Below are 26,640 nucleotides of genomic sequence, written 5' to 3'. Positions count from 1 at the left end.
TCACGGGTTCTAATCCCGGCTCCGCCGCTTGTCAGCTGGGTGACTTTGGGCAAGTCACTTCACTTCTCTGTGCCTCGGTTACCTCATCTGTAAAATGGGGATGAAGACTGTGAGCCCCACGTGGGACAACCTGATCACCTTGCGTCTCCCCCAGCGCCTAGGACGCTGCTTTGCACGTAATAAGCGCTTAAAAAATGTCATTATGATGATGATGTGGCATAGCAGTGGGGTGGGATTTAATAGTGCCAGAAAAGTCAGCTTGGCAGACAGCAGAGAACAGCTGACTGATAATGGTGTCAGGAAGAAAAAGAGTCCCAGCACCAAGCTGCAAATGGTGTCAGGCTCTCTGGTGAACAGTTGCAGATCAAAACAAAGGACAGTCTTTAGGGGTGGAGCGGTTGGAAGCGACTGTTGAATCACATGTCTTTTTAGCACACGGATCAATAGTATCACTGTATCTCGAGCTCGTCCGCCTCGCTGCCGACCCCATTTCCTCCCTCTGGCCGGGAGCTCCGGCCAACACTCTTCCCACTTTCAAAGCTTTATTGAAAGCACATCTCCTCCAAGAGACCTTCCCTAACTCGCATTTCCCACTCCAGCCCCGTGCCGCTTAGAGACATATTCTTACTCTACTATTCCCCTTGCCTCTAATTTATTTTAATGCCTGTCTCCCCACCTAGAGTGTAAGCTCCTTTTCTTTTTTTAATGGTATTTATTAAGTGCTTACTATGTGCCAGGCTAATCGGGCTGGACACAGCCCATGTTCCACTTGGGTCTCTATATGTTGCCAACTTGTACTTCCCAAGCGCTTAGTACAGTGCTCTGCACAAAGTAAGCGCTCAATAAATACGACTGATTGATTGATTTTACTTGTACCTATCTATTCTATTCTATTCTGTTAGTATGTTTGGTTTTGTTCTCTGTCTCCCCCTTTTAGACTGTGAGCCCACTGTCGGGTAGGGACTGTCTCTATATGTTGCCAACTTGTACTTCCCAAGCGCTTAGTACAGTGCTCTGCACAAAGTAAGCGCTCAATAAATACGATTGATTGATTGATTTTACTTGTACCTATCTATTCTATTCTATTTTGTTAGTATGTTTGGTTTTGTTCTCTGTCTCCCCCTTTTAGACTGTGAGCCCACTGTTGGGTAGGGACTGTCTCTATATGTTGCCAACTTGTACTTCCCAAGCGCTTAGTACAGTGCTCTGCACAAAGTAAGTGCTCAATAAATACAACTGATTGATTGATTGATTTTACAGGTGAGGTAACTAGGTCCAGAAAAGTTTAGTGACTTGCTCAAGGTCACACAGCAGACATGTGGCAGAGCCGGGATTAGAACCCGGGCCTGACTTCTGGTATCACACTTTATTCACTAGTCCATGCTGCTTCCCCTGAGGTCAGTATGCATTGAACTCTCCCAAGTATTTAGTTCAGAGCACTCAATAAATACCACGGTTTGCCTGATGAACATCTTGGAACATGAAGCTCCTCAACACATCTACGCCCAGCTCCTACGCAACGCTCTTAGGTATTTATCCCTCCCTTCTTACATGCATATCCTGATACTGGGTTACCTCCCATACCTGAAGTGCATTTTAATGTCTGCGTCACTCCCTAAATTGTTAGCTCTCTGAGGGCAGGGATCTTTTCTGTGTAATAATCATAATGCTGGCATTTATTAAGCGCTTTCTATGTGCAAAGCACTGTTCTAAGCGCTGGGGAGGTTACAAGGCGATCAGGTTGTGCCACGGGGGCTCGCAGTCTCAATCCCCATTTTCCAGGTGAGGGAACTGAGGCACAGAGAAGTGAAGTGACTTGCCCAAAGTCACACAGCTGACAACTGGAGGAGCCGGGATTTGAATCCATGACCTCTGACTCCAAAGCCTGGGCTCTTTCCACTGAGCCACACTGCTTCTCCTAAGCACTGAGGGAGAGTACAAGCTCTGCACACAGTGAGCCCTTAATAAATACCACCGACTGACTGATTTGGGCTGTTCCAAGGACATGGGTCAGGGCACCCCTTCAAACAATTCGGTTCAGATCTCTTCTTTTAACTCCAGCCTACTGTTGACTCGTGTGCTGTAGGCCAGTTCTACAAACTAAGGCTGGCTGGTGCTTCCCGGCAATTCCTTCCATCCAACTTAGGAAGGGGAGAAAAAACAACCCTAAGGGAGCAGATTCACCGAAGGAACACGTCGCCCTCCGTATCGTGGATCTGCAATGTTGAAAGATATAAGCCACAGAACTGCTGCTAACGCCTCTTCTCCTGAGGAACTACGCTGCTCTAAAGACAAGAGGGATGTTTTACAACCATCCCAGTTTGTGGATCGAGCATGGAGTCAACTGGAGGCCTTTCCACCCAACCCGAGGAGAGAGAGAGGGATTCTTGGAACAACGGATCCTCCTTTCATTGGATCTAATTAGAACCCAAAAATACTTTCTGCTTCACTTGTGGTACTTGCTTGCCTCTCCAATCAAATACGACAGAATGAAGGAGTGAGTGATAATAATAATAATGATGGCATTTGTTAAGCGCTTACGATGTGCAAAGCACTGTTCTAGGCGCTGGGGAGGATACAAGGTGATAGGGTTGTCCCACGTGGGGCTCAGTCTTTATCCCCATTTCCCAGATGAAGTAACTGAGGCCCAGAGAAGTGAAGTGACTTGCCCAAAGTCACACAGCTGACAATTGACGGAGCCGGGATTTGAATCCATGACCTCTGATTCCAAAGCCCGGGCTCTTTCCCCTGAGCCACGCTGCTTCTCTAGTGCCTGTTTTGCTGTCTGTCTCCCCCCTTGTAGACTGTGAGCCCGTTGTGGGCAGGGAGGGTCTCTCTTTGTTGCTGAATTGTCCTTCCCAAGCGCTTAGTACAGTGCTCTGCATACAGTAAGTGCTCAATAAACACGAATGAATGAATGATGCCTGTTACATGTTTTGCTGTCTGTCTCCCCCCTTCTAGACTGTGAGCCCACTGTGGGCAGGGAGGGTCTCTCTTTGTTGCTGAATTGTCCTTCCCAGGCGCTTAGTACAGTGCCCTGCACACAGTAAGCGCTCAATAAATACGATTAAATGAAATGAAATCAAATGCCTTAGCATTTATGAGCTGTTAACTCTTGTGAGAAACACCAGAACACTATAAAAGGTTATAAGCCAATCTGAATGGTTGGGAACGATTAATTCTACTTGGCTTATAACCAGCATTATTCCCCTATTAGAGAAGCAGCCTTAAGAGCTTGAAGGTCACGGCAAATGACCCTGGGACTCTTGCCAGTACAGTGACTTACAACTCTTCACCCTCTCAACTCTTGCAGCTTCTCTTCTCCTCCACCCCCCCCCAACCATTACCCCCGCCTCCCACAAGTTCCGACACGCCAATCTTTCTGGCTTTTCTACAAGAACTCTGATTTGAGATTACAGACTTTTCAAATAAGGGGCTATGGCCAGAAACTTTCCACCTGCAGGTTTCATCCACTGGGCTAACAACCCGGATATATTTAGAATTCCATTTTAAAATCAAGTTAGCTTGCCAAAATGGGACGTTGGGCACCTTCTAATACTTAGAACGCTCGTTGTTAGAATTACATCTCCTTAGCAGATCAAATCCGCTTTCTCCGATACACTTGAACCATTATTTGGAAAAAGAAACGTCACTCTAGGCATTTAAAACAAAACGCTCCCTTCAGTAGAAATATTTTACAACCTTTAAGTTTTCTTAAAATAATGAAGAGATGTACGCTAAAGATGCCTAACTGGATAGTCAGGGTTATCTGGTTCATTTATTTGCCTAAAGAGGCAGCTCTCTGAAAAGCAACGTTGATGAGCTGAAATTTAACAAAGTAATAAACAACAGGCTGGGTTTTTTTTTTATACAGTAGAAAACAAAATTACTATCGCCCAGGAAACAAGAGCTTCAGAAATCAGACGGTCACAGTTCTTTATGGCCAAACACAAGCAATCATGCTGTATTACTGAAGGAAATCCCTGGGCTAGGAACACCTCACAGTAGTAATTCCATTCGTACAGTTAGTACAGTGCCCAAGCGCTTAGTACAGTGCTCTGCACACAGTAAGTGCTCAATAAATACGACTGATTGATTTGAGTGCCCACCTGGTGCAATATACTATACCAACTGCTTGGTACAAGGCATGTTTCCTGCCTTCGGGGACTGAAAAGAGCACAGACCTGGCTTCTAAGTCCAACATTGTCACTTGCCTGCTGTGACCCTGGGCAAGTCAATTAACCACTTTGTGCCTCAGTTTCCTCATCTGTAATATGGAGACTCAATTCCTGATCTCCCTCCTAAAGTGAGCCCCACGTGGGACAGGGATTGTGTCCAAACTAACAATCCTTTTCTACTCCAGTGCTTAACACATAGCAAGTGCTTCACAAATGCCACACTTATTATCACTGCATTCAAACTGGGGTGGGATATAGAAGTGCTTACAAGTAGAATACTAGGAACAGATGCCTTTACAATCAGATATTCATATAATCCACAAGTGCTACGGATGAGTGTAAACACTGACTGTTCAGTTGAAACGACTTTGGGTGCTGAGACTACCTCGGGGAGGCTTCTTGGAGGGTTTTTAGAATTTAGGAAGGTTTTAGGGGGACTCAGGAGGGCTCTGAACCTGAGGGAAGCTGTGGTCTCACGGGTTTGGCACAAAAAGTATTCCCAGGCTGGAGGAACAGCATGGGTGAAGGGACGGAGACGGGAGATCTATTCACGAGTGATGTACAATTAGAAGATGAGGTTGGGTGGAAAGCAGAGAGCTTGCTGGGGAGTAGTGGATGAAGAGAGCCGATAAATAAGATGGCCCTCACAATCCAGGCTCTTGAGAGTGCAGAGAAGCACAGAACTACAACCCACCAGCGTCGTTAAAAGGGGAACGAGGAGAATCCTGAACCATTCAATGAGTCCTAGCTGGTCTGAGGACTTCTCTGAGCCCAGGGCACCACAGTTTCCCCTGGAAGGCAGCGGGCATTAGTGGAAACTGGGCAAGAAACACAGGCTCCACTGGCCAAAAGCAGAGAGCAGCAGCAGCTGCCCAGGGCCTCTCCCTAATCAGTGCTGCCTCGGTTCCGCCCTGTCTCCATCCCACTGGACTCGGCCAGCCTGGGGTGAAGTTGGAATCGCTGCTTCACACCTCCTCTCCGGCCCCTACAGTAGCACGCAGACCCAAGCGGAGCAGTCTTCTCAAGCAATAGCCACCCAGAGACCGCAAAAATAACAGCCCAGGGCTCCGGGGACATCACAAATGTTCCCATCTCCTGGGTCCAATCCAGGCCCTGCATTAGCATCGGGCCAGCTCTGAAGACAACCAGGCAACTTCTGGACAGACTCGGGGAACCACCAAACTGCATATGCCGAGCAGGATAAGTGACACCGTTTCACCGACAGGCGATCGTATTTCTCTCCAAAAGAATCCGAGCGGCCAATTCGGTGAACCATTTGAACTGCCATCTCTCTTCCTTCAGACAAGTCCTTTCAGATGTAACTGCCCAATTACCACAGTCTGTCCAAGAAGACCATACCCACAGTAAAGTAGGATCTTATTTTTAATTTCACAACCCAAGAATGATGGCAGGGGGGGGAGGGAGATACTGATGCTTCCAATCTATGGGTGATAAGCCTTTTAGTCACCTCTGGGGAGAATTACTTTCATTGGGAAGGGGCAGGTGGGGGGAGGGAGGGAAGGATGGTGTCGGAAGAGGGAGAAACTATAAAATGCCATCACAATTCACCTTTCAAAGGAGGCTCCACGGAGTCAGCGATCAGAAATTCCCGAAGCGGCATCCAACTCTGCATTCCTAGGCAACTCCCTCAAACCCCCACCTGATCTCCACTAACTGTACCGTCTTCCCTAACCTCCTCCGTCTCAATGCACCCTCCGTTCCACTCTCTACCCCAGTCACAAAAACTGACTCACTGTCCTCTGAACACACTCTTTACCTCCCAGCCACGGTGCATACCATTCCCTGGGTTTGGAACATTCAACCCTTTCCTCTCTGCCAAGCCACATTGGTTCCTCCCCTCCTACAAGGCTCCACCAAAAACCCAGCTCTCCTATTGTTCCCCAATGAAGCCCACCTGAAGCCACTTCCAATTCCCCCAGAGGAACCGTGTCTCCCCACCTCTGTTTACCCTCTCTACCTCTATCTCCTCCTCTCTTCCTTGTTTTCTTCTCCCCTCCTAATCTTGTCCCCCACCCCGCAGAAGACCTACCCTCTAACACTGCTGTCTGCAAGACATTATTAGAGATTGTTTTGTTGGTTGATTTCATTTTCTTGTGCCCCCTTCAGCAAGAAAACAGTAGGTTGGTATTTTTTTTTTTTTTACAGAGCTGTCAATTTCTACAAAATTCCTGGAGGAGGTGTGTCCCAAGGGCAGCTGTAAAACCGCCGAGTGTGAGTCCGTCCACGGGAATGAGCCTGACACATATGCCCTGGCGTGGTTACCTCTAAATGAAGCATACGGCACGGATGTCATCTTTCCTTAACGTCAAGGCCTCTCCCGTCACCACCCCGCCCCCACCATGCAGAGTGCCTTGCACACCTGGTGAATCCTCCGTAAATATTACCTGACCTCTTCTTTCACCTGCAGGTGAGGACCCAACTCCACTAGGACAAGAAGGCAGCTGTTCCCAGAGCCCAGGAGTCTAAGAGACTTCATCCTTGCTTGCAGGATGAAGTCGTTCAGGTTCCCAGGGCGCTGAACCGAATCCTCACCCACGGGAAGGAAGGGACGGCTGCAAACGAGCGCTCCGTAAACACCACTGATGGACCGATTGATTCGCCATTCTAGGCTTTGAGGCTTCAGGTGCTGCTGCCTGGCCCTGGAGTTATTTCTGCAAGACTGCTTCCAACTCGGTGGACAGAAAGCACACTTCACAGCTCTGGCCCTCACCCCATCTTAGGGGAAGGTTCTAGAAGGAATTGTGTGTGGCTGCCCTCCTACATCTGCTTCTTTCCTCCATCAAGAAGGCTGAAGGCGACGCCTTTGAGATTAGCCTCAACTGACACTATGCAGCCATGCTTCCTGGGCCAGGGTTGCCCCCGGTGACACGCGTCCTCGGCCGACCTGACGAAACTCTGCAGAACCAGAGCTGATTCCAAACTTGCGGCTGGGTGTTTCCTCTCCGTTGCTCCCCCCGTGCACCAGGTCCTTGATAATGGCCAAGGCAAGTGGCAGGACAATCTGTGCGGCATCCCGCAAGCTTTTCTGATCCTGGAAGAATTGCTGCTACTCCTCTGGGTCTCAGACACATTGAATTTTAACCATATTACCTTCCAAGTTTAGAAAAAAAATACTGTTACTCCACAGAGAAAAGTTAACCCACGCTAAATGCCTGCCATCACCCAACTCCTAATTGTTAACACGAGTGCTACAGGGATCAATTTTCCATTGGAGGTTACGGTAAAAAAAGTACAATCAGTGCAGAGAGGGGACAAGGTACCATAGCCACCACCGTGAATCACTGAGGCAGGGGGGTGGGGGAAGAAGGGCGTAAACTCATCTTGAAACTGTAAACTCGTTTCGGGCAGAGAATGTGTCTAGTGACTACTGTATTCTCCCAAGCGCTTAGTACAGTGGTCTGCCCATAATAAGCGCTCAACACGTTGATTAAGATGTGTACAATTTAACCCAAGTAGTAAAATGCCACACAAGCATCCAGACTTTACAATATGTTAACAATTTCCTGCTTTCTTAAATGAACTAACTCTGCCATTAACACAAGAGCTACTCCAATAAGAGCCCCCACGAAAGCCTCCCAATTTTATACAAGCGTGCCACTTCGGTATTAGTGCCATTTCTACCACTTGGATCGACTGCTTAACTCTGAAAGACAGAAAACACTTTCTCACCTATCCCCTTATTACTCAGTACGTGGGGGAAACGGGAAATGGAGCACACTCAGTGTTTCCATTGCACGGGCTCCCACTTCGTGTTTTGGAGAGATCGCTGAGGGAATAAGGAAACGTTCTTCTCACAGAACTCACTGGCCTGGAAAGAGCGTGATGAAACGGTGGAGGAAATGGTGACCCGCAGGGCCTCGGTGCATGTACGAAAACATGAGTTTTCTTCAACATGGGCCTCGTCGAGAATGTTACCCTCACGTGATCGGAAAACTGAGGGTTCTCCCATCTCCACTGACAAGTGATGAGGCTGTTGCCCACAGCAGGGAAGCCACTGGCCTAATGCCAGCTAACAAGCCAACGGCAAATCTTGAATCCAAACTCATACTCCCCAATTCCTAGTCTAGTGAGTGCTTGGTTCAATAAAGCTCCTCTGCCTATCCCTAATAGTCATCTTTACGGGACACATCAAAGAATCTTCAGAGACGCTATTTCAGTCAAAGCGTATTTGCGTCCCCCCTCATCCTCCCTAATGAGAATCCCACATCAAGAGCTGACTACATAGTAATGGGGGTAGGGGGGACATGCACTCTTTATAGAACAGAAATAGGGCACAGCTGAAAGTCAGTTTCTTGGCTTTAGTTTTGTAAATGATAAAAACAAGGATCCGCACCCCAGACTAGAAACCCAAAGCCCAGCTCAGTCCAAACCAGGCCCCACCTGGACTCAGAGGCTGCTACACAGTTGGTTAGCATCCCAAATACTTTAAAGATTTGTAACCTAGGGGTGTGTTCCTCCAGATTCTGAAACAAATTAATAACAGTATAAATTGAGTGCTTGCTCTGTGCTGAGAGCTACACTGAGCTCATGGGAGAAACAATGCAACCGGATCAGATTTTGAGTATCGATAGTACATCTAGATTTTAGATGAGCCCACGGAAAAATAAGATGGCCTGTTTGCGAAACTTGATCGTTTTAGTGATATCATAAAGTTAATTATAGGTCTAAGGGTACCTAAAAAATCCCTCTAACAATAAAGCGAAAAGGTAATTGTCCAGCTGCAAAGAAAGCAGGAAAGCAGCAGAACAGGGAATACTCAGGGAGCCTCCAGGAACCTCAGTGACAACACCCACCAAAATGCAAGGGTGGGTTAAAAATCCCACAGTCGGAAACACACTTTTCTCTTCCTTACCCTTTTCAAAAATGACATAGCTATGGATGACTAATGAAGCTGCTCACAGCTGAATGTGAGGTCTAAATCAATCTATGACATTTATGGAGCCCTTGCCCTTGTGCAGAGTACTGTGCTAAGCCCTTAGGAGAATTCGATGCGAAAGAGTTGGTAATACTGATGATAATGACAATTTTAAAAAATAATAATAAGTACTGGATTAATACAAAGCACTGGACTAGATACAAGGCAGTCAGGTCCCACATGAAGCTCACAGTCTAATGGGGAGGGAAAATTAAATCCCCATTTTGCAGACGAGGGAACTGAGGTCCCGAAGTTCAGTGACTTGCTCGAGATCACACAAGAGGTAAGTGGTGGGGCTAGGATTAGAACCCAGATCCTCTGAGTCCCAGGTCTGTGGTCTTTCCGTTAGGCCAGGCTGCTTCCCTGCAAATGCAGATTCACGACCTGCCGAAACTAGGGACGTGGGAGCCAACGGAGATTCACGACCTGCAGAAACTAGGGACGCGGTAGATGTGATCCCTGTCCACAAAAAACTTACAGCCCACAGGACGAGACAGACACACAAATAAATTACAAATAGGGGAAAAGCTCTCCCAGCTTGATTGGTTAGGCATGGGGTGACCATAAATTTGGCACTGGTGGGCCTGGAAAGCTCAATTGTCATGACGGGACACCGCTCCATTAGCTGAACTAATGATTGATTGATTGATTGACTGAACGAGCCAACATCACTGGATGTTGCCAAAGGCCTGAATGTGCCCAGATTCACCTGTATATATGTATCACCTGTATATATGTATATATGTTTGTACATATTTATTACTCTATTTATTTATTTATTTATTTTGCTTGTACATATCTATTCTATTTATTTTATTTTGTTAGTATGTTTGGTTTTGTTCTCTGTCTCCCCCTTTTAGACTGTGAGCCCACTGTTGGGTAGGGACTGTCTATGTTGCCAATTTGTACTTCCCAAGCGCTTAGTACAGTGCTCTGCCCATAGTAAGCGCTCAATAAATACGATTGATGATGATGATGATGATTCCGTCCTGGACTAACAGCTCCCAGAAACACTTGCTTGGGGAGAAAACCCAGAACGCTGACCACGCTCTGAGCGGTACTGCCCAGAAAACCTGGCATTCTGGGGCTGTCCTTATCAATCCATTTTATAGGTTGCCCTAGGTACACACCACCACCCCTTTCGGTCTCCAATAAGCTCCCCAAACACGGAAACAACGCTTGTTGCACAACCCCACCAGCCTGGGGATGGGCAGAGGATGACAGGCAACAGGGCACCCAAACAGCTGCTAAACGAGCTAAAATGGCACAACCACAAATAGGATAGGTCAATCAGAGTTGAGCAAAGATACGGCAAAACTTAGGTTGTTAATCACAACACAGCTATACGTTACTAAGGAACAGATCGGCCTCTCCTGCAGCGATCGGTGAGCTATTTTGGATCAAAAGCTTCAGGAAAAATGTGACCCAAAATGGCAGCTGCGAACAGCAGCTACGGGACCCTGTCAGCTCAGACACCTTCTACGGTGTCAAATAAACGAACAATGTAGATCATTTCTTGGTGCTGATTATCAGTGCTTTAACTCCCTTTTCTCACCAGCAGAAACCGTGATGGCCTTGATCCTCAGGAATGGATTCGTGGAAACAATGTATTTATTTCAAGGACATCTTAATCCCTGTTCTCAAACCACCTAAGAATTTCACAAGGGTTCACCATTTCCAATGTTAACAACAAAGGCACAAAAAGAAAAAAAAAATATATGATCAGTCGCTGTGATAAACCTAAACCTATAAGGCACGAAAAAAGCTGCCAAACAAAAAAAAAAGTTAAGATCTACCACAAACAAGTAATTTTTAATACTGATAGGTTTTTACCCTTGGAGTTGACAATCTAAAGTATAAAGAAAGCACATACACATCACACAAAAGGGTTTATGGTCATTTTTGTTTGGTTTTGATTACTGTCGGTCTTTTTGAGGATTTACTGTTTAGCTTTTAAATTTGATAAGACACGATATGGACACTGTCAAAAACAGCAAATTCCTAGAAAAGTGGTCAGCTTGAAGTTGACTCATTAACCCTGCATCCCTTTGCTTGGTTCTAATGTATTCTTTGCAACTCATTAGTGTGACTGGTGGCCAGCGCCTTGTTTGAAATTTTTCCACTTCTGGCTCTGAGGTTCCTCTCCCAAGTCCCGTCACCCCATCTTCCAAACTCACTTCCCCACAGCCATCCTTAAAAAGGAAGGTGCAGACCTCCACACCAACACTTACACCCCGCCACAAGACACAACCCAAACCGAAACAGGCTATAAAAATTTTAGCCTGCCGAGAGAGAGAGACAGACAGAGAGACAGACTGAGACTTGGTCTCCTGGCTTCACAGCAGATTTGAGAGGTAAGTGATGAGGTGAAGCAGGAAATGGTTTTCGTTGGGACATGGATGAGGCAGGGTGGAATGGGCTGCTCGGAGGCCCAGGGATTGGGAAGGGAGGGAGAAATCAAACTTCTATCAAGCCACTCCTCTCCTGTCAGGAAAATCTCTCTCACGTCAATGGGGCACGATGGGGGCGGATAGGGGAACCACCCTCTCCACCCCTTATCTTGAGGAAACAAGGGTCAGAAGATGCGGCGAGGTGGAAAGTTGTGGCTAAAATAGCTCTCTCTACTTTCTCGCCTTGGTTTCAGCTCCAGCCTACGACTTCCACCGGCAATACAGCCCTGAGGAAAAGAAAGAGTTGTGGCCCAAGGGGACCCTCACCTCGACGGCACAGGCTTCCGGCCAATCAACCGCGGGCCGAGCAACCAATCAATCAATCAATCGCATTTATTGAGCGCTTACTGTGTGCAGAGCACTGTACTAAGCGCTTGGGAAGTACAAGTTGGCAACATATAGAGACAGTCCCTACCCAACAGTGGGCTCACGGTCTAAAAGGGGGAGACAGAGAACAAAACCATACTAACAAAATAAAATAAATAGAATACATATGTACAAGTAAAATCAATCAATCAATAAATAGAATAATAAATATGTACAAACATATATGCATATAATGTGCTAAGTGCCTGGAAGAGTACAACATGAATTGGCAGGCACGATCGCTGCCCTGGAGGAGTTACAGACCAGGGGGGTAGATGGACATTAAAATAAATCACAAATGTAGATGTACATAAGTGGTCCGGGGTCGGGTGAAAAAATCAGAGTGCTTTAGGGGCCAGACCCAAATCCAGACCACAGAGAAGGGTACTTCCCAAGTGCTTAGTACAGTGCTCTGCACACAGTAAGCGCTCAATAAATACCATTGAATGAATATGAATGAATGCAAATCTGGCAAGTGAGGGTTTAGACAAGTAGGCCTCAAAGTATCAACAATTTTAGCAGGATTTCCTGGGCAAATAGAGAAGCAGCGTGGCTCAGTGGAAAGAGCACGGGCTTTGGTGTCAGAGGTCGTGAGTTCAAATCCCTGCTCCATCAGTTGTCAGCTGTGTGACTTTGGGCAAGTCATTTAATTTCTCTGTGCCTCAGTCCCCTCATCTGTACAATGGGGATGAAGACTGTGAGCCCTCCGTCGGACAACCTGATCACCTTGTAAACTCCCCAGCGCTTAGAACAGTGCTTTGCATATAGTAAGCGCTTAATAAATGCCATCATTATTAAATAGTGAATTTCACCGGGGAGCTACCGATCCCCAAATTCTTGAACTCTGGAACTCAGCAGTTCTCCGAAAGTGGGTAGTAAAGTAGATGATGGCTATGGCTTTATCCCGGTCTCAGAGCAGATCTTTTCTTCAGACTCCAGGGACGATCGATAGCATTTAATGAGCCGTAAGTCTGTGTTCAATCAATGGTATATATTGAGCACTTATGGTGAGCAGAGTACTGTACTGAGCACTTGGGAAAGTACGTATTAGCAGACGTAATCTCTGCCCAAAACAAGTTTACAACCAGGGCTTGGGACTGCACGCTAGCAGATGTGCTCCCTGCCCAGAGTTCTTAATCTAGCGGAGAAGACCGACGCTAAAATAAATGCTGTGGGGAGGAAGGATTTCAAGAAGGCTTTGAGGATGAGGAAGTCATGACTTGGTGGATCTGAGCTGGGAGTTCCAAGCACAAAGAAGAGATTATACAAAGGGTCAGAGATGGGAGAGTCAAGAATGAAGCACAGCGAGAAAATCAGCTAGAGGAGAACGAGGAGTATGAGCTGAGGTGCAGTGGGATGAGAGAGTGTATTCCTAAGAGGGAGACGGCTGATTGAGTGCCTTAAAGCCAACGGTGAGGAATTTCCGCTTGATGCAGGGAGGAAGGGGTACCAGTGGGAGTTTTTGAAGGCTGGAGAGACACGTGAAGAATGGATGCTTCAGAAAAGTGAACCGGGCAGCAGAGTGAAATATGGCCTGGAGATGTAATCGGCGAGTGACAGTGGACACATTCGGGTCTCTCGTTGAGAATGACGGATGGGGCTCGCTGAGATTTCAGAACCGAAAAGCCTCACGGACGAAATAGTTAATGACACGGATCGTGGTTTGTGGCACCAAGACCCAGCACCGGCACCGGGTCGCCGTCACTTCATCCAGTGGTGGGTCCTGCCTGTAAAATCTCTCTGCGTGAGTGCCATCCCTGCCCAGTGGCACTCCGTGTCCAATGGAAACACGGCTCACCCATTATCTACATCATCATCGTCGGTTCTTGATTTAATCAATGATTCAAGTGGTCAGGGAAGCCTATCAGAACACCAAATTCCTACCGAATGATATCTTGTCACATTTATTAAAAGCATTAATGACCTCTCACAACGTTACTCTTTAAAAATACAGAAGGAAATGATAACAAACACAAAAAAATAATAGAAAACGGTTTCCTCCACCTTCGTCAAGTGGCATTTTACAACAATAGACTGAATACACTGGGACTACCGATAATGAGGACGATGTGACGACGTATTAGAAGTGCTCATAACATTCTGACAAACACTCCCTAAAACTCTACTCGACGACAGTCCCACGTCCACTTGATGGAGGGAGGCGGGGAAGGGGTGGAGGAGGATTCGTCGGCCCTGCTGACCACTCACCACATACTGCACGAGACAATGAGGCGGCCAGTGGCGAAGAGCAGGGGACGGGTGGCCACTTCCACCTGCCTGACGGCCAGCCACACGTGGTTGCGAGCCCCCAAAATGCCATCGGTCTCGGGGTCCCGTCCCGCCCGGTGCGCCGGGAGGCTACTCCCTGCATCGGCAGCTCGACTGGCCCGAGGTAGAAGCCCCGGCTGGGGAAGGATCTAGCACAGAGCAGGCCGAATCCAGCCCCCAGGCAGGATTACGAAGCGTGGTCGGGCTGTTTGGCTCACCCATCTATTATTTCAGGGCCTTTGTTTGCCTCCAATTATATATAATATACACGCAATAAATACGATTATTAGACAACGAGGGACAATCCTAGTCTACCAGATCTCATAGGTTAAAAAAAAAATGACTAGAATATCACTTTTCAAAGTGTTTAAAATGGATGCTCAGCTGTACTCTGAAATTCCAGGTACACCCATTTTATAGATGGGGAAACAGAGACAAAGAGAAGGGGAAAAACGTTAGTCCAGGGTAAACTTGTCACGAGCCAAGTCAGCCCTCACATCCCTTATCCAGACTCCTAGGCCAGAACTTTCCCCCAGATTTTAACCTGTTCTGAGAACACTGCCACTCTCTGAATTGACGTTTACTTTTATAAGTGGAACTTACTAGTAACGCTTTGCTAAAACTGCAAGTCAAAACCTGAAGCCAAAAGAAAGCACGTACCTGAAGAGAACATTTCCTTTTCATACACCGATAGGAAGAGCTTTCCTCAAATAACTATAAAAGACAGCTACCGCGACATAAAAGAACCACTTTTTAATTGGGCCCAACAAAAGCTGTGAGCTAAACAACCCACGGCATTTACTGAGCATTTACTGTGTGCGGAGCGCTGTACAAAGCACAGATTCATGTGGAATGTCTGCAACTTTTGATGGTACTAAATGGGGATTTATTTGCTTGGCCGCTTACGTCACTTGGGGAGCTGAGAAGTCCAAGCCCAACCTGGCATGGTGACACGTGAGGGCCTGAGGACTGCCCGCTTGTCCCTCCGTCCAGTGTATTCAGTCTATTGTTGTAAAATGCCACTTGATGAAGGTGGAGGAAACCGTTTTCTATGACTTTTTGTGTTTGTTATCATTTCCTTCTGTATTTTTAAAGAGTAATGTATAGTGTACGCTCGTTGTGGGCAGGGAACGGGTCTACCAACTGGTGTATTGTCCTCTCCCAAGCGCTCAGTACGGTGCTCTGCACATGGTAAGTGCTCAGTCAGTAAGACTGAACGATTGATGTCCAAACGCTGAGGAGGAGGAGGAGGAGCAGAAGATCCCTGGAGGAGTTGTCACACAGTTCCCTTCCTTTCTACACCTTGGTGCCCCTTTCAGGAACAGGGAGCTTTAGGGGCTGAACCGGAGCCCGGGCGCTGGGACCGGCAGTTCTTCCCACGGCCCCTCCCACCATCCTTCATTCATTCCTTCAACCGTATTTATTGAGCGCCTACTGTGTGCGGAGCACCGTACTAAGCGCTTGGAAAATGCAATCCGGCAACAAACTGGATCCCTACCCAACGGAGGGCTCACGGTTTTCAAAGTCGGGCCAATCTAGGGCTCTAAACTGTAAGACCGCTATGGGCAGGGAACAGGTCTGCCAACTCTGCTGCGCTGTACTCTCCCCAGGGCTCAGTGCTGCGCTTGGCACATAGTAAGCGCTCGGTAAAACCCCTCATTTCACCAACTGGCAGGCTGCGGAGGAGCTCTGACCCACCGGGCAAGGTGTGAGGCGAGCAGGATCCCTTCAGGTGGCCTACAATTCGGGACCCCTGTGTCGTCGGGCTGAGATGCCGTACTGGGAGAGCCGATGAGTACCCCAGCCCCTGCAGAACCAGACAGTGGGAGACACTGTAACACAGGGGGATTACCTAAGAGAGGATGTTACTACAACCGGGTGTTATTCTTTCAATCATATTGATTGAGCCCTTACTGTGTGCACAGCACTGTAGTAAATGCCCGGGAGGCTACAATACAACAATAAGCAGACACATTCCCTGCCCAAACCGAGCTTACAGTCTAGCAGGGGGGAGACAGACATCAATACAGATAAATAAAACGACAGATATATACATAAGTGCTGTGGGGCTGGGGCGGGGGGGGGGAGGGAGAGCAAATGGAGCAAGTCAGGGTGACGCAGAAGGGAGTGGGAGATGAGGAAAAGTGGGGCTTAGTCTGGGAAGGCCTCTTGGAGGAGACGTACCTTCAATAAGGTTTTGAAATGGAGGGAGAGTGACTGTCAGATCTGAGGAGTTATTTGCACTTCGTTGAGTTCCACTGCTTACGAGTGTGTCTTAGTATTTGTGAGGAGCACCAGGATACTAAGCAATTTAAACTGATCAAAGTTGTATTCTTGAAGAAGGCTTAATTCGTGGCTTGAAGTATTTCCTGAGCGCACCTGGCTTTAAAGTTTGAGGCAGAGGGATTAAAATTAAAAGGTGAGGAGGCAGAGGCCAAAGGCAGAAAAGACCACGGGCATGGGATTTGCTTCTAAAAATTTTTTTCATCTAGTGCACATTAGAAGCACAGAGCATCCTCACCAAAATCTGCAATGTGGTTGCTCCTTTTAGAACCCTCGATGCTTCATACTTTGGGTTTTATATTAAAACAGAACATTTTCACAGCCCGCCCTCTTCACTCCCATCAATGAAATCTGAAACATATGCAAATGTTCTGTCAATCTGAAAAAAATCTAACAGTGACCCAATGTAAGGAGAACGCCCGATGTAAATAAGCGAGAACTTATAGCTGTTCATCCCTCGATTCAGTGATCGGTTTTCCACCCCCAGGTGCAAACATTTCATTGTGGAAGAGGTTTTCATTTTTTCGTTACGAGTTTTCATTTGTAGGGGCCATCAGATGTATTTAAATGAAGCATCTACTCAAAGTTTGTTTGTATTCACAGCCTATCTACTAAAATTGCTCATGGACTCTTACCATTCAGCTACATACATAAATACTGTATTTCTAATATCCTAGAAGGCTATTTGAGCTCACTGGGACCAAGGTATTTGGGATAACCTAAAGCCTTAGAAAGATGCATATAGCAGTAGCAGTAATACGATTTACACGCTTATTGGGTGCAAAGCACTGTGTTAAGTGCTGGGGAAAAAAATAAGCAGGTGAACACTGGATGGTCCCTGGACTCTAAAGAGACTGGTAAAAGGAAACTTTTTTTTTTCCATTCCTCACCCTTTCTTCCACCTAGCTTCATTGTGAACAACTGGTCAAGTAAATAACCCAAGATCAACTTTCTACTGCAGTTCAGTTGGCACAAAGACCCAGGGAGAACCTTTTGTCTTTAACTTTGAGATTTCTTTTTTTTTTTAAGTGGCCCTGGCCCATTAAAGTGCATTCAAATTCACAGGGGGGAAAGGTACTTTAGTCTACTGGGAAAAATATATTAGAAATAGAGGAATTTTGTTCCTTGAAAAATTGACCCTTCAATGCTGACAGCCTTTACTAGTAAACACGGCCAATCCAAAATGCACAGGGGGAAAAGGTACTTTATTGGGAAAAATATATTAGAAATAGAGGAATTTTGTTCTTTGAAAAACTGGCCCTTCAATGCTGACAGCCTTTACTAGTAAACACGGCCAATCCGAAATGCACACTAAGTTGATCTTTAATTGGGAGTTTCAAAATTCCAAGATGGAGACTGGCTCAATAGTTTGGTCTAAAGCCTCCAAACACTTGGAAGTAGATTCTCCAAATGCACACTAAATTGATTTTTAATTGGGAGTTTCAAAATTCCAAGATGGAGACTGGCTCAATAGCTCGGTCTAAAGCCTCCAAACGCTTGGAAGTAGATTCTCCAAATACACCGGTACTAAGATGCCTTCAGGTTATCGAAATTCAGATAAATGACCATTTGGGTTGCTTGCCTAATTTTGTTCAGTTATCCAAGATATTTTTCCAACTAGCTCCGGTTTGAATAACCGTCCGGAAGAATAAATGTCTGAAAAACCAGACTTCTACTACGCATGGTTGCAGTTACAATTACTAATCCTCATTAATTTTGAAAAACGCCATCTCTACCAGCGTTACTTGGGGTTGGAGCTGCAATTATCCACTGTCAAATGCTTTAAAAGACTCTTCAACACAAGAAAAAAGAAAACCACTAAATAGGAAGCTACCCGACAAATACTCTACCATCAAAGCAACAGCTGGATTTCTCTGAATTTTTTATTGCAGAACTGCGCCTCCTTTTCGAGACAAAAATCTACTTATTTTAAGACTGATGATAGCTGCTGGGCTACCTTCACAATTACGCTATTGTCCTTCCATTTCTACGCGTAAGCAACTCCGCCAACCAAGCTGTCTTCGTCTGCGGGCATGTAATGTGTCACCATTCATTATTTAGGGCATTAAAATGTGTACGAGGCTCTGACGTCTCCCTCGTTTCACGGCGGAATCACTGACTCAGTCCCTTCCTTCATTAGGAAGAGACGAATGGGGTCCAGAAGCTTTGAGGGCCCCTCTTTAACCACTTTCTCAGGATGCAGCTTGTTGCGTTACTTTGTTACACCAGGCATCAAAAAGCTTTCTAGGTTTCTGTGGTAAAGCGGGGGACTGTGTGAAGCGATCTGCCGGGAGGGAACGATTGCCAAGCATTTTCCAAGGGGGAAGAAAACCGGGTGCGGGCCACTCCGGCTACCCAGCCTTAGAACCGGTCCCTCGCTCGGGATACCCCCCAGAAATCGAGGCCTCTCCGTTGGAAAAAAACATGATTTCACTTTGGTTCCATTTCTCCCGCCGCTTTGCTGAGTTTTTTTTTTTCCAAGGCCTCTCTTATTCACTTTTTCTCGACGAATATTTAGCCTCCTCCTCACATAGTTAAAACCATCTTCCATTGTGGAGGCCGGCGCAGTGGGGGGGCGGGAGAACAGGACATTCATTCATTCATTCAATCATATTTATTGAGCGCTTACTGTGTGCAGAGCACTGTACTAAGCACTTGAGAAGTACAAATCGGCAACATATAGAGACAATCCCTACCCAACAACGGGCTCCCAATCTATACGGGGGGAAGACAGACAATAACAGACAACAGAACAAAATAAGTTGACAGGAAACAAAACTACTAGACATTTAGGGCCGAATCAAAGGGTGGGTTCTGCGATGGAACAATCACAACCCATTTCTTGGGGTGGGGGGGGAGGTTGTGACAGTCGTGATGTCGTAAACACTTAATCCGGGGGTCTGCATTCATTCATTCAATCGTATTTAATCCCCAAAAATGGGGATTAAGGCTGTGAGCCCCCCGTGGGACAACCTTATCACCTTGTAACCTCCCCAGAGCTTAGAACAGTGCTTTGCACATAGTAAGCACTTAATAAATGCCATCATCATCCATCTACCCCAGCATATAACATAGTAATAAAATTTTATAAGCGCTTAGTACAGTGCTCTGCACACAGTAAGCGCTCAATAAATACGATTGATTGATTTATTGAGTGCTTACTGTGTGCAGAGCCCTGGCCTAAGCCCTTAGGATGTACAAATGGGCACAGTGCTAAGCACAGAGTAAGTGCTCAATAAATACGGTTGAACGAATGGGCAACATATAGAGACGGTCCCTACCCAACAACGAGCTTCCAGTCTAGAAACGGGCTGCACCCGGTAAGTGCTCAATAAATACCGTCTCTATAGGTTGTCGATTTGTACTTTCCAAGTGCTCAGCCCAGTGCTCTGCACACAGTAAGCGCTCAATAAATACGATCGAATGAAGGGGCAACATACAGGGAAGCAGCATGGCTCAGTGGAAAGAGCCGGGGCTTTGGAGTCAGAGGTCAGGGGTTCAAATCCCGGCTCCACCAATTGTCAGCTGTGTGACTTTAGGCAAGTCACTTCACTTCTCTGGGCCTCCGTTACCTCATCTGTAAAATGGGGATTAAGACTGTGAGCCCCCTGTGGGACAACCTGATCACCTTGTAACCTCCCCAGTGCTTAGAACAGTGCTTTGCACATAGTAAGCGCTTAATAAATGCCATCATCATTATTATTATTATTATAGAGAGACGGTCCCTACCCAACAACAAGCTCCCAGTCTAGAAACGGGCTGCACCCAGTAAGCGCTCAATAAATACCGTCTCTATACAATGCCGATTTGTACTTTCCAAGCGCTTAGTCCAGTGCTCTGCACACAGGAAGCGCTCAGTAAATACGAATGAATGAATGTCCCCTCCAGTTTTAGGGTCCAGGCATAACTCCTTCCCTCCTGACGGGGTGGGCGGCCTCCTGGGGCCCATCCTTCCTTGCTTCCTTCCTTCCTTCTTTCCTTCCCTCCCTTCACGTGAGGCGACGGCGGCCTGGGTTTGTGGAAGAGTCCGTTATTGGGTAGGGACCATCTATGCTGCTGACTTGTACTTCCCAGGTGCTCAGTCCAGCACTCTGCACACAGTAAGCGCTCAGTAAATACAACTGAATGAACGAATGAATGTCCCCTCCAGTTTCAGGGCCCAGGCACAGCTCCTTCCCTCCTGAGGGGGTGGGCGGCCGCCTGGGGCCCGTCCTTCCTTGCTTCCTTCCTTCCGTCCCTCCACGTGAGGGGAAGGTGGCCTGGGTTTGTGGAAGAGCCCATTACTGGGTAGGGACCGTCTCTCTCTGTTGCCGACTTGTCCTTCCCAAGCGCTCAGTCCAGTGCTCTGAACACAGTAAGCGCTCAGTAAATACGAATAAATGAATGCATGTCCCCTCCAGTTTCAGGGCCCAGGCATGGTTCCTTCCCCCCTGAGGGGGTGGGCGGCCTCCTGGGGCCCGTCCTTCCATGTGAGATGACGGTGGCCTGGGTTTGTGGAAGAGCCCGTTACTGAGTAGGGACCGTCTCTCTCTGTTGCCGATTTGTCCTTCCCAAGCGCTCAGTCCAGTGCTCTGCACACAGTAAGCGCTCGGTAAATACGAATGAATGAATGCATGTCCCCTCCAGTTTCAGGGCCCAGGCATGGCTCCTTCCCTCCTGAGGGGGTGGACAGCCAGCTTTCTGAGGCCTGTCCTTCCTTCCTTCTTTCCTTCTCTCCCTCCACGTGAGGCGAAGGCGACCTGGGTTTGTGGAAGAGCCCATTACTGGGTAGGGACTGTCTATGTTGCCGACTTGTCCTTCCCAGGGGCTCAATCCAGTGCTCTGCACACTGTAAGCGCTCAGTAAATACGAACAAATGAATGCATGTCCCCTCCAGTTTCCGGGCCCAGGCATGGCTCCTTCCCTCCTGAGGGAGCGGGCGGCCGGCTTTCTGGGGCCTGTCCTTCCTTCCATCCCCCCACATGAGGCGACGGTGGCCTGGGGTTGTGGAAGAGCCCGTTATTGGGTAGGGACTGTCTATGTTGCCGACTTGTCCTTCCCAGGCGCTCAATCCAGTGCTCTGCACGCAGTAAGCGCTCAGTAAATATGAATAAATGAATGAATGAATGTCCCCAGGCATGGCTCCATCCCCCCTGAAGGGGTGGGCAGCCGGCTTTCTGGGGCCTGTCCTTCCTTCTTTCCTTCCGTCCCTCCACGTGAGGTGAAGGCAGCCTGGGTTTGTGGAAGAGCCCGTTACTGGGTAGGGACCGTCTCTCCCTGTTGCCGACTTGTCCTTCCCAGGCGCTCAGCGCAGTGCTCTGCGCACAGTACGCACTCAGTCAATACGAATAAACGAATGAATGTCCAGTTTCAAGGCCCAGGCCCGGCTCCTTCCCTCCTGAGGGGGTGGGCGGCCTCCTGGGGCCCGTCCTTCCTTCCCTCCCTCTACGTGAGGCGATGGCGGCCTGGGTTTGTGGAAGAGCCCATTACTGGGTAGGGGCCATCTCTCTCTGTTGCCGACTTGTCCTTCCCAGGCGCTCAGTCCAGTGCTCTGCACACAGTAAGCGCTCAGTAAATACGAATAAACGAATGAATGCATGTCCCCTCCAGTTTCTGGGCCCAGGCAGGGCTCCATCCCTCCTGAGGGGGTGGGCGGCCGGCTTTCTGGGGCCTGTCCTTCCTTCCATCCCTCCACGTGAGGAGACGGTGGCCTGGGGTTGTGGAAGAGCCCATTACTGGGTAGGGGCCATCTCTCTCTGTTGCCAACTTGTCCTTCCCAGGCGCTCAGTGCAGTGCTCTGCACACAGTAAGCGCTCAGTAAATACGAATAAACGAATGAATGTCCAGTTTCCGGGCCCAGGCAAGGCTCCATCCCTCCTGAGGGGGTGGGCGGCCGGCTTTCTGGGGCCCGTCCTTCCTTCCCTCCCTCCACGTGAGGCGACGGCGGCCTGGGGTTGTGGAAGAGCCCATTAGCATCATCATCATCAATCGTAGCCATCAATCAAGCCCATTACTGGGTAGGGACTGTCTCTGTGGCCGACTTGTCCTTCCCAGGCGCTCAGCGCAGTGCTCTGCGCACAGTAGGCGCTCAGTCAATACGAATAAACGAATGAATGTGCAGTTTCAAGGCCCAGGCAGGGCTCCATCCCTCCTGAGGGGGTGGGCGGCCGGCTTTCTGGGGCCCGTCCTTCCTTCCATCCCTCCACGTGAGGCGATGGCGGCCTGGGGTTGTGGAAGAGCCCATTACTGGGTAGGGACTGTCTCTGTGGCCGACTTGACTACTTCCCAGGCACTCAGTGCAGTGCTCTGCGCACAGTAAGCGCTCAGTCAATACGAAAAAACGAATGAATGTGCAGTTTCAAGGCCCAGGCAGGGCTCCATCCCACCTGAGGGGGTGGCTGGGCAGCTTTCTGGGGCCCGTCCTCCTTTCCTTCCCTCCCTCCACGTGAGGTGAAGGCGGCCTGGGGTTGTGGAAGAGCCCTTTAGTGGGTAGGGCCCGTCTCTCTCTATTGTCGACTTGACTACTTCCCAAGCGCTCTGTCCAGTGCTCTGCACACAGTAGGCGCTCAGTCAATACGAATAAACGAATGAATGTCCAGTTTCAAGGCCCAGGCAGGGCTCCATCCCTCCTGAGGGGGTGGTTGGGTGGCTTTCTGGGGCCCGTCCTTCCCTCCCTCCACGTGAGGCGATGGCGGCCTAGGGTTGTGGAAGAGCCCATTATTGGGTAGGGACTGTCTCTGTGGCCGACTTGTCCTTCCCAAGCGCTCAGTCCAGTGTTTTGCACACAGTAAGTGCTCAGTAAATACGAATAAATGAATGAATGCATGTCCCCTCAGGGCCCAGGCAGGGCTCCATCCCTCCTGAGGGGGTGGGCGGCTGGCTTTCTGGGGCCCGTCCTTCCTTCCCTCCCTCCACGTGAGGCAATGGCGGCCTGGGGGTTGTGGAAGAGCCCATTATCATCATCATCATTAATCGTAGCCATCAATCAAGCCCATTACTGGGTAGGGACCGTCTCTGTGGCCGACTTGTCCTTCCCAGGCGCTCAGCGCAGTGCTCTGCGCACAGTAGGCGCTCAGTCAATACGAATAAACGAATGAATGTCCAGTTTCAAGGCCCAGGCAGGGCTCCATCCCTCCTGAGGGGGTGGCTGGGCGGCTTTCTGGGGCCCGTCCTTCCTTCCCTCCCTCCACGTGAGGCGATGGCGGCCTGGGGTTGTGGAAGAGCCCATTACTGGGTAGGGACTGTCTCTGTGGCCGACTTGTCCTTCCCAGGCGCTCAGTCCAGTGTTTTGCACACAGTAAGTGCTCAGTAAATACGAATAAATGAATGAATGCATGTCCCCTCAAGCTCAGGGCCCAGGCAGGGCTCCATCCCCCCTGAGGGAGTGGGCGGGCGGCTTTCTGGGGCCCGTCCTTCCTTCCCTCCCTCCACGTGAGGCGATGGGGGCCTGGGGTTGTGGAAGAGCCCATTAGCATCATCATCATCAATCGTAGCCATCAATCAAGCCCATTACTGGGTAGGGACTGTCTCTGTGGCCGACTTGTCCTTCCCAGGCGCTCAGTGCAGTGCTCTGCGCACAGTAGGCGCTCAGTCAATACGAATAGACGAATAAACGAATGAATGTGCAGTTTCAAGGCCCAGGCAGGGCTCCATCCCTCCTGAGGGGGTGGTTGGGCGGCTTTCTGGGGCCCGTCCTTCCTTCCCTCCCTCCACGTGAGGCGATGGCGGCCTGGGGTTGTGGAAGAGCCCATTACTGGGTAGGGACTGTCTCTGTGGCCGACTTGTCCTTCCCAAGCGCTCAGTCCAGTGTTTTGCACACAGTAAGTGCTCAGTAAATACGAATAAATGAATGAATGCATGTCCCCTCAAGCTCAGGGCCCAGGCAGGGCTCCATCCCTCCTGAGGGGGTGGGCGGGCGGCTTTCAGGGGCCCGTCCTTCCTTCCCTCCCTCCACGTGAGGCGATGGCGGCCTGGGGGTTGTGGAAGAGCCCATTATCATCATCATCATTAATCGTAGCCATCAATCAAGCCCATTACTGGGTAGGGACTGTCTCTGTGGCCGACTTGTCCTTCCCAGGCGCTCAGCGCAGTGCTCTGCGCACAGTAGGCGCTCAGTCAATACGAATAAACGAATGAATGTGCAGTTTCAAGGCCCAGGCAGGGCTCCATCCCTCCTGAGGGGGTGGGCGGCCTCCCTCCTGGGGCCCGTCCTTCCTTCCTTCCCTCCCTCCACGTGAGGCGATGGCGGCCTAGGGTTGTGGAAGAGCCCATTATTGGGTAGGGACTGTCTCTGTGGCCGACTTGTCCTTCCCAGGCGCTCAGCGCAGTGCTCTGCGCACAGTAGGCGCTCACTCAATACGAATAGACGAATAAACGAATGAATGTGCAGTTTCAAGGCCCAGGCAGGGCTCCATCCCTCCTGAGGGGGTGGGCGGGCGGCTTTCTGGGGCCCGTCCTTCCTTCCCTCCCTCCACGTGAGGCGATGGCGGCCTGGGGGTTGTGGAAGAGCCCATTAGCATCATCATCATTAATCGTAGCCATCAATCAAGCCCATTACTGGGTAGGGACCGTCTCTGTGGCCGACTTGTCCTTCCCAGGCGCTCAGCGCAGTGCTCTGCGCACAGTAGGCGCTCAGTCAATACGAATAAACGAATGAATGTGCAGTTTCAAGGCCCAAGCAGGGCTCCATCCCTCCTGAGGGGGTGGGCGGCCTCCCTCCTGGGGCCCGTCCTTCCTTCCTTCCCTCCCTCCACGTGAGGCGATGGCGGCCTAGGGTTGTGGAAGAGCCCATTATTGGGTAGGGACTGTCTATGTGGACGACTTGTCCTTCCCAGGCGCTCAGTCAATACGAATAAACGGATGACTGTCAGGGCAGGGCTCCATCCCCCCTGAGGGGGTGGTGGGGCGGCTTTCAGGGGCCTTTCCTCCTTCCCTTTTAGACTGCCTTTTAGACTGTGAGCCCACTGTTGGGTAGGGACTGTCTCTATGTGATGCCATTTTGTACTTCCCAAGCGCTTAGTACAGTGCTCTGCACAGAGTAAGCGCTCAATAAATACGATTGATTGATTCCCTTCCCGTCCCTCCACGTGAGGCGACGGCGGTCAGGGCCGGTGGGGGGCGGCCGAGGGCCTTTGTCCGGGCGGGGCGGCGCAGTGGGCAGACCGGAAGTGGGGGGCCCGAAATCCACTAGTCACGCCAACCCCACTCGGGGCGCGCGCGCCCCCCCCCCCCCCACGGCCGTCGGAAACATCGCGAGAATTGGGGGGGGGGGCGCGCGCGCGCGCGTCATCCGGGTCCCTAAGCGTGCGGGCTCAGTCCGGGGGTGGGGGGGGGGGGCGCACCGCGGGGATGGGGGGGGGGAGGCCGTCGCTCTATCTATCACTCGCTCACTCACTCTCTCTGTCTCTGTCTCTCTCTCTCTCTCACCCACCATGAGCTCGATGGTCTTGTCCTCGATGAGCGAGTCGGGCTCCATCGCGGCCGCGGCCCCCGCGCTGGCGAGCGGCGGCGATGGCTCCTGCTCCCCTCGGAGGCTCCGCCCTCCTCCCGGGCGCCGCGCGCAGCGCCGGGACTACAACTCCCGGCGACCCCCGCGGCCCCGCCGCAACGCATGACGGGAAGCGCGCCCGCCGCGCGCGCGCGCGCGCGCCCCCCCCCCCCGGCCGGGATTCATTCATTCATTCATTCATTCAATCGGGCTTAGTGCGTGCAGAGCCCTGTAATAATAATAATAATAATAATAATGATAATGGAATTTATTAAGCGCTTACTATGTGCGAAGCGCTGTTCTAAGCGCTGGGGAGGTGACAAGGTGATCAGGCTGTCCCACAGGGGGGCTCACAGTCTTCATCCCCATTTGACAGATGAGGGAACTGAGGCACAGAGAATAATAACAATAATAATAATAATAATAATAATAATAATAATAATAATAATAATAATAATGATGATGATGGCATTTATTAAGCGCTTACTATGTGCAAAGCACTGTTCTAAGCGCTGGGAAGGTTACAAAGTGATCAGGTTGTCCCACAGGGGGCTCACAGTCTTCATCCCCATTTTACAGATGAGGGAACTGAGGCACAGAGAATAATAATAATAATAATAATAATAATGGCATTTATTAAGCGCTTTCTATGTGCGAAGCGCTGTTCTAAGCGCTGGGGAGGTTACAAGGTGA

General features: G+C 49.4%; 1 protein-coding gene across 5 annotated transcripts in view; it reads right to left on the bottom strand.

Moving 5' to 3' along the window:
* Positions 1–25,967, bottom strand: part of FBXW11 (F-box and WD repeat domain containing 11) — a 142,496-nt gene extending 116,529 nt beyond the window's left edge. Inside the window, exon 1 of one of the 5 annotated variants that reach the window (XM_038772349.1) lies at positions 25,891–25,967. In XM_038772349.1, the coding sequence (XP_038628277.1) occupies positions 25,891–25,935 (45 nt within the window). In that variant the 5' untranslated portion in view covers positions 25,936–25,967. The remainder of the gene's footprint in view (positions 1–25,890) is intronic. The other 4 variants (XM_038772352.1, XM_038772348.1, XM_038772353.1 and 1 more) reach the window with 4 other exon arrangements.
* Between the last annotated feature and the right edge of the window lie 673 nt (positions 25,968–26,640).

This window comes from Tachyglossus aculeatus, chromosome X1 (genome assembly GCF_015852505.1).
Source record: "Tachyglossus aculeatus isolate mTacAcu1 chromosome X1, mTacAcu1.pri, whole genome shotgun sequence".
NCBI classification, from domain to species: domain Eukaryota; kingdom Metazoa; phylum Chordata; class Mammalia; order Monotremata; family Tachyglossidae; genus Tachyglossus; species Tachyglossus aculeatus.
This window is presented reverse-complemented; position numbering and strand designations above follow the sequence as displayed.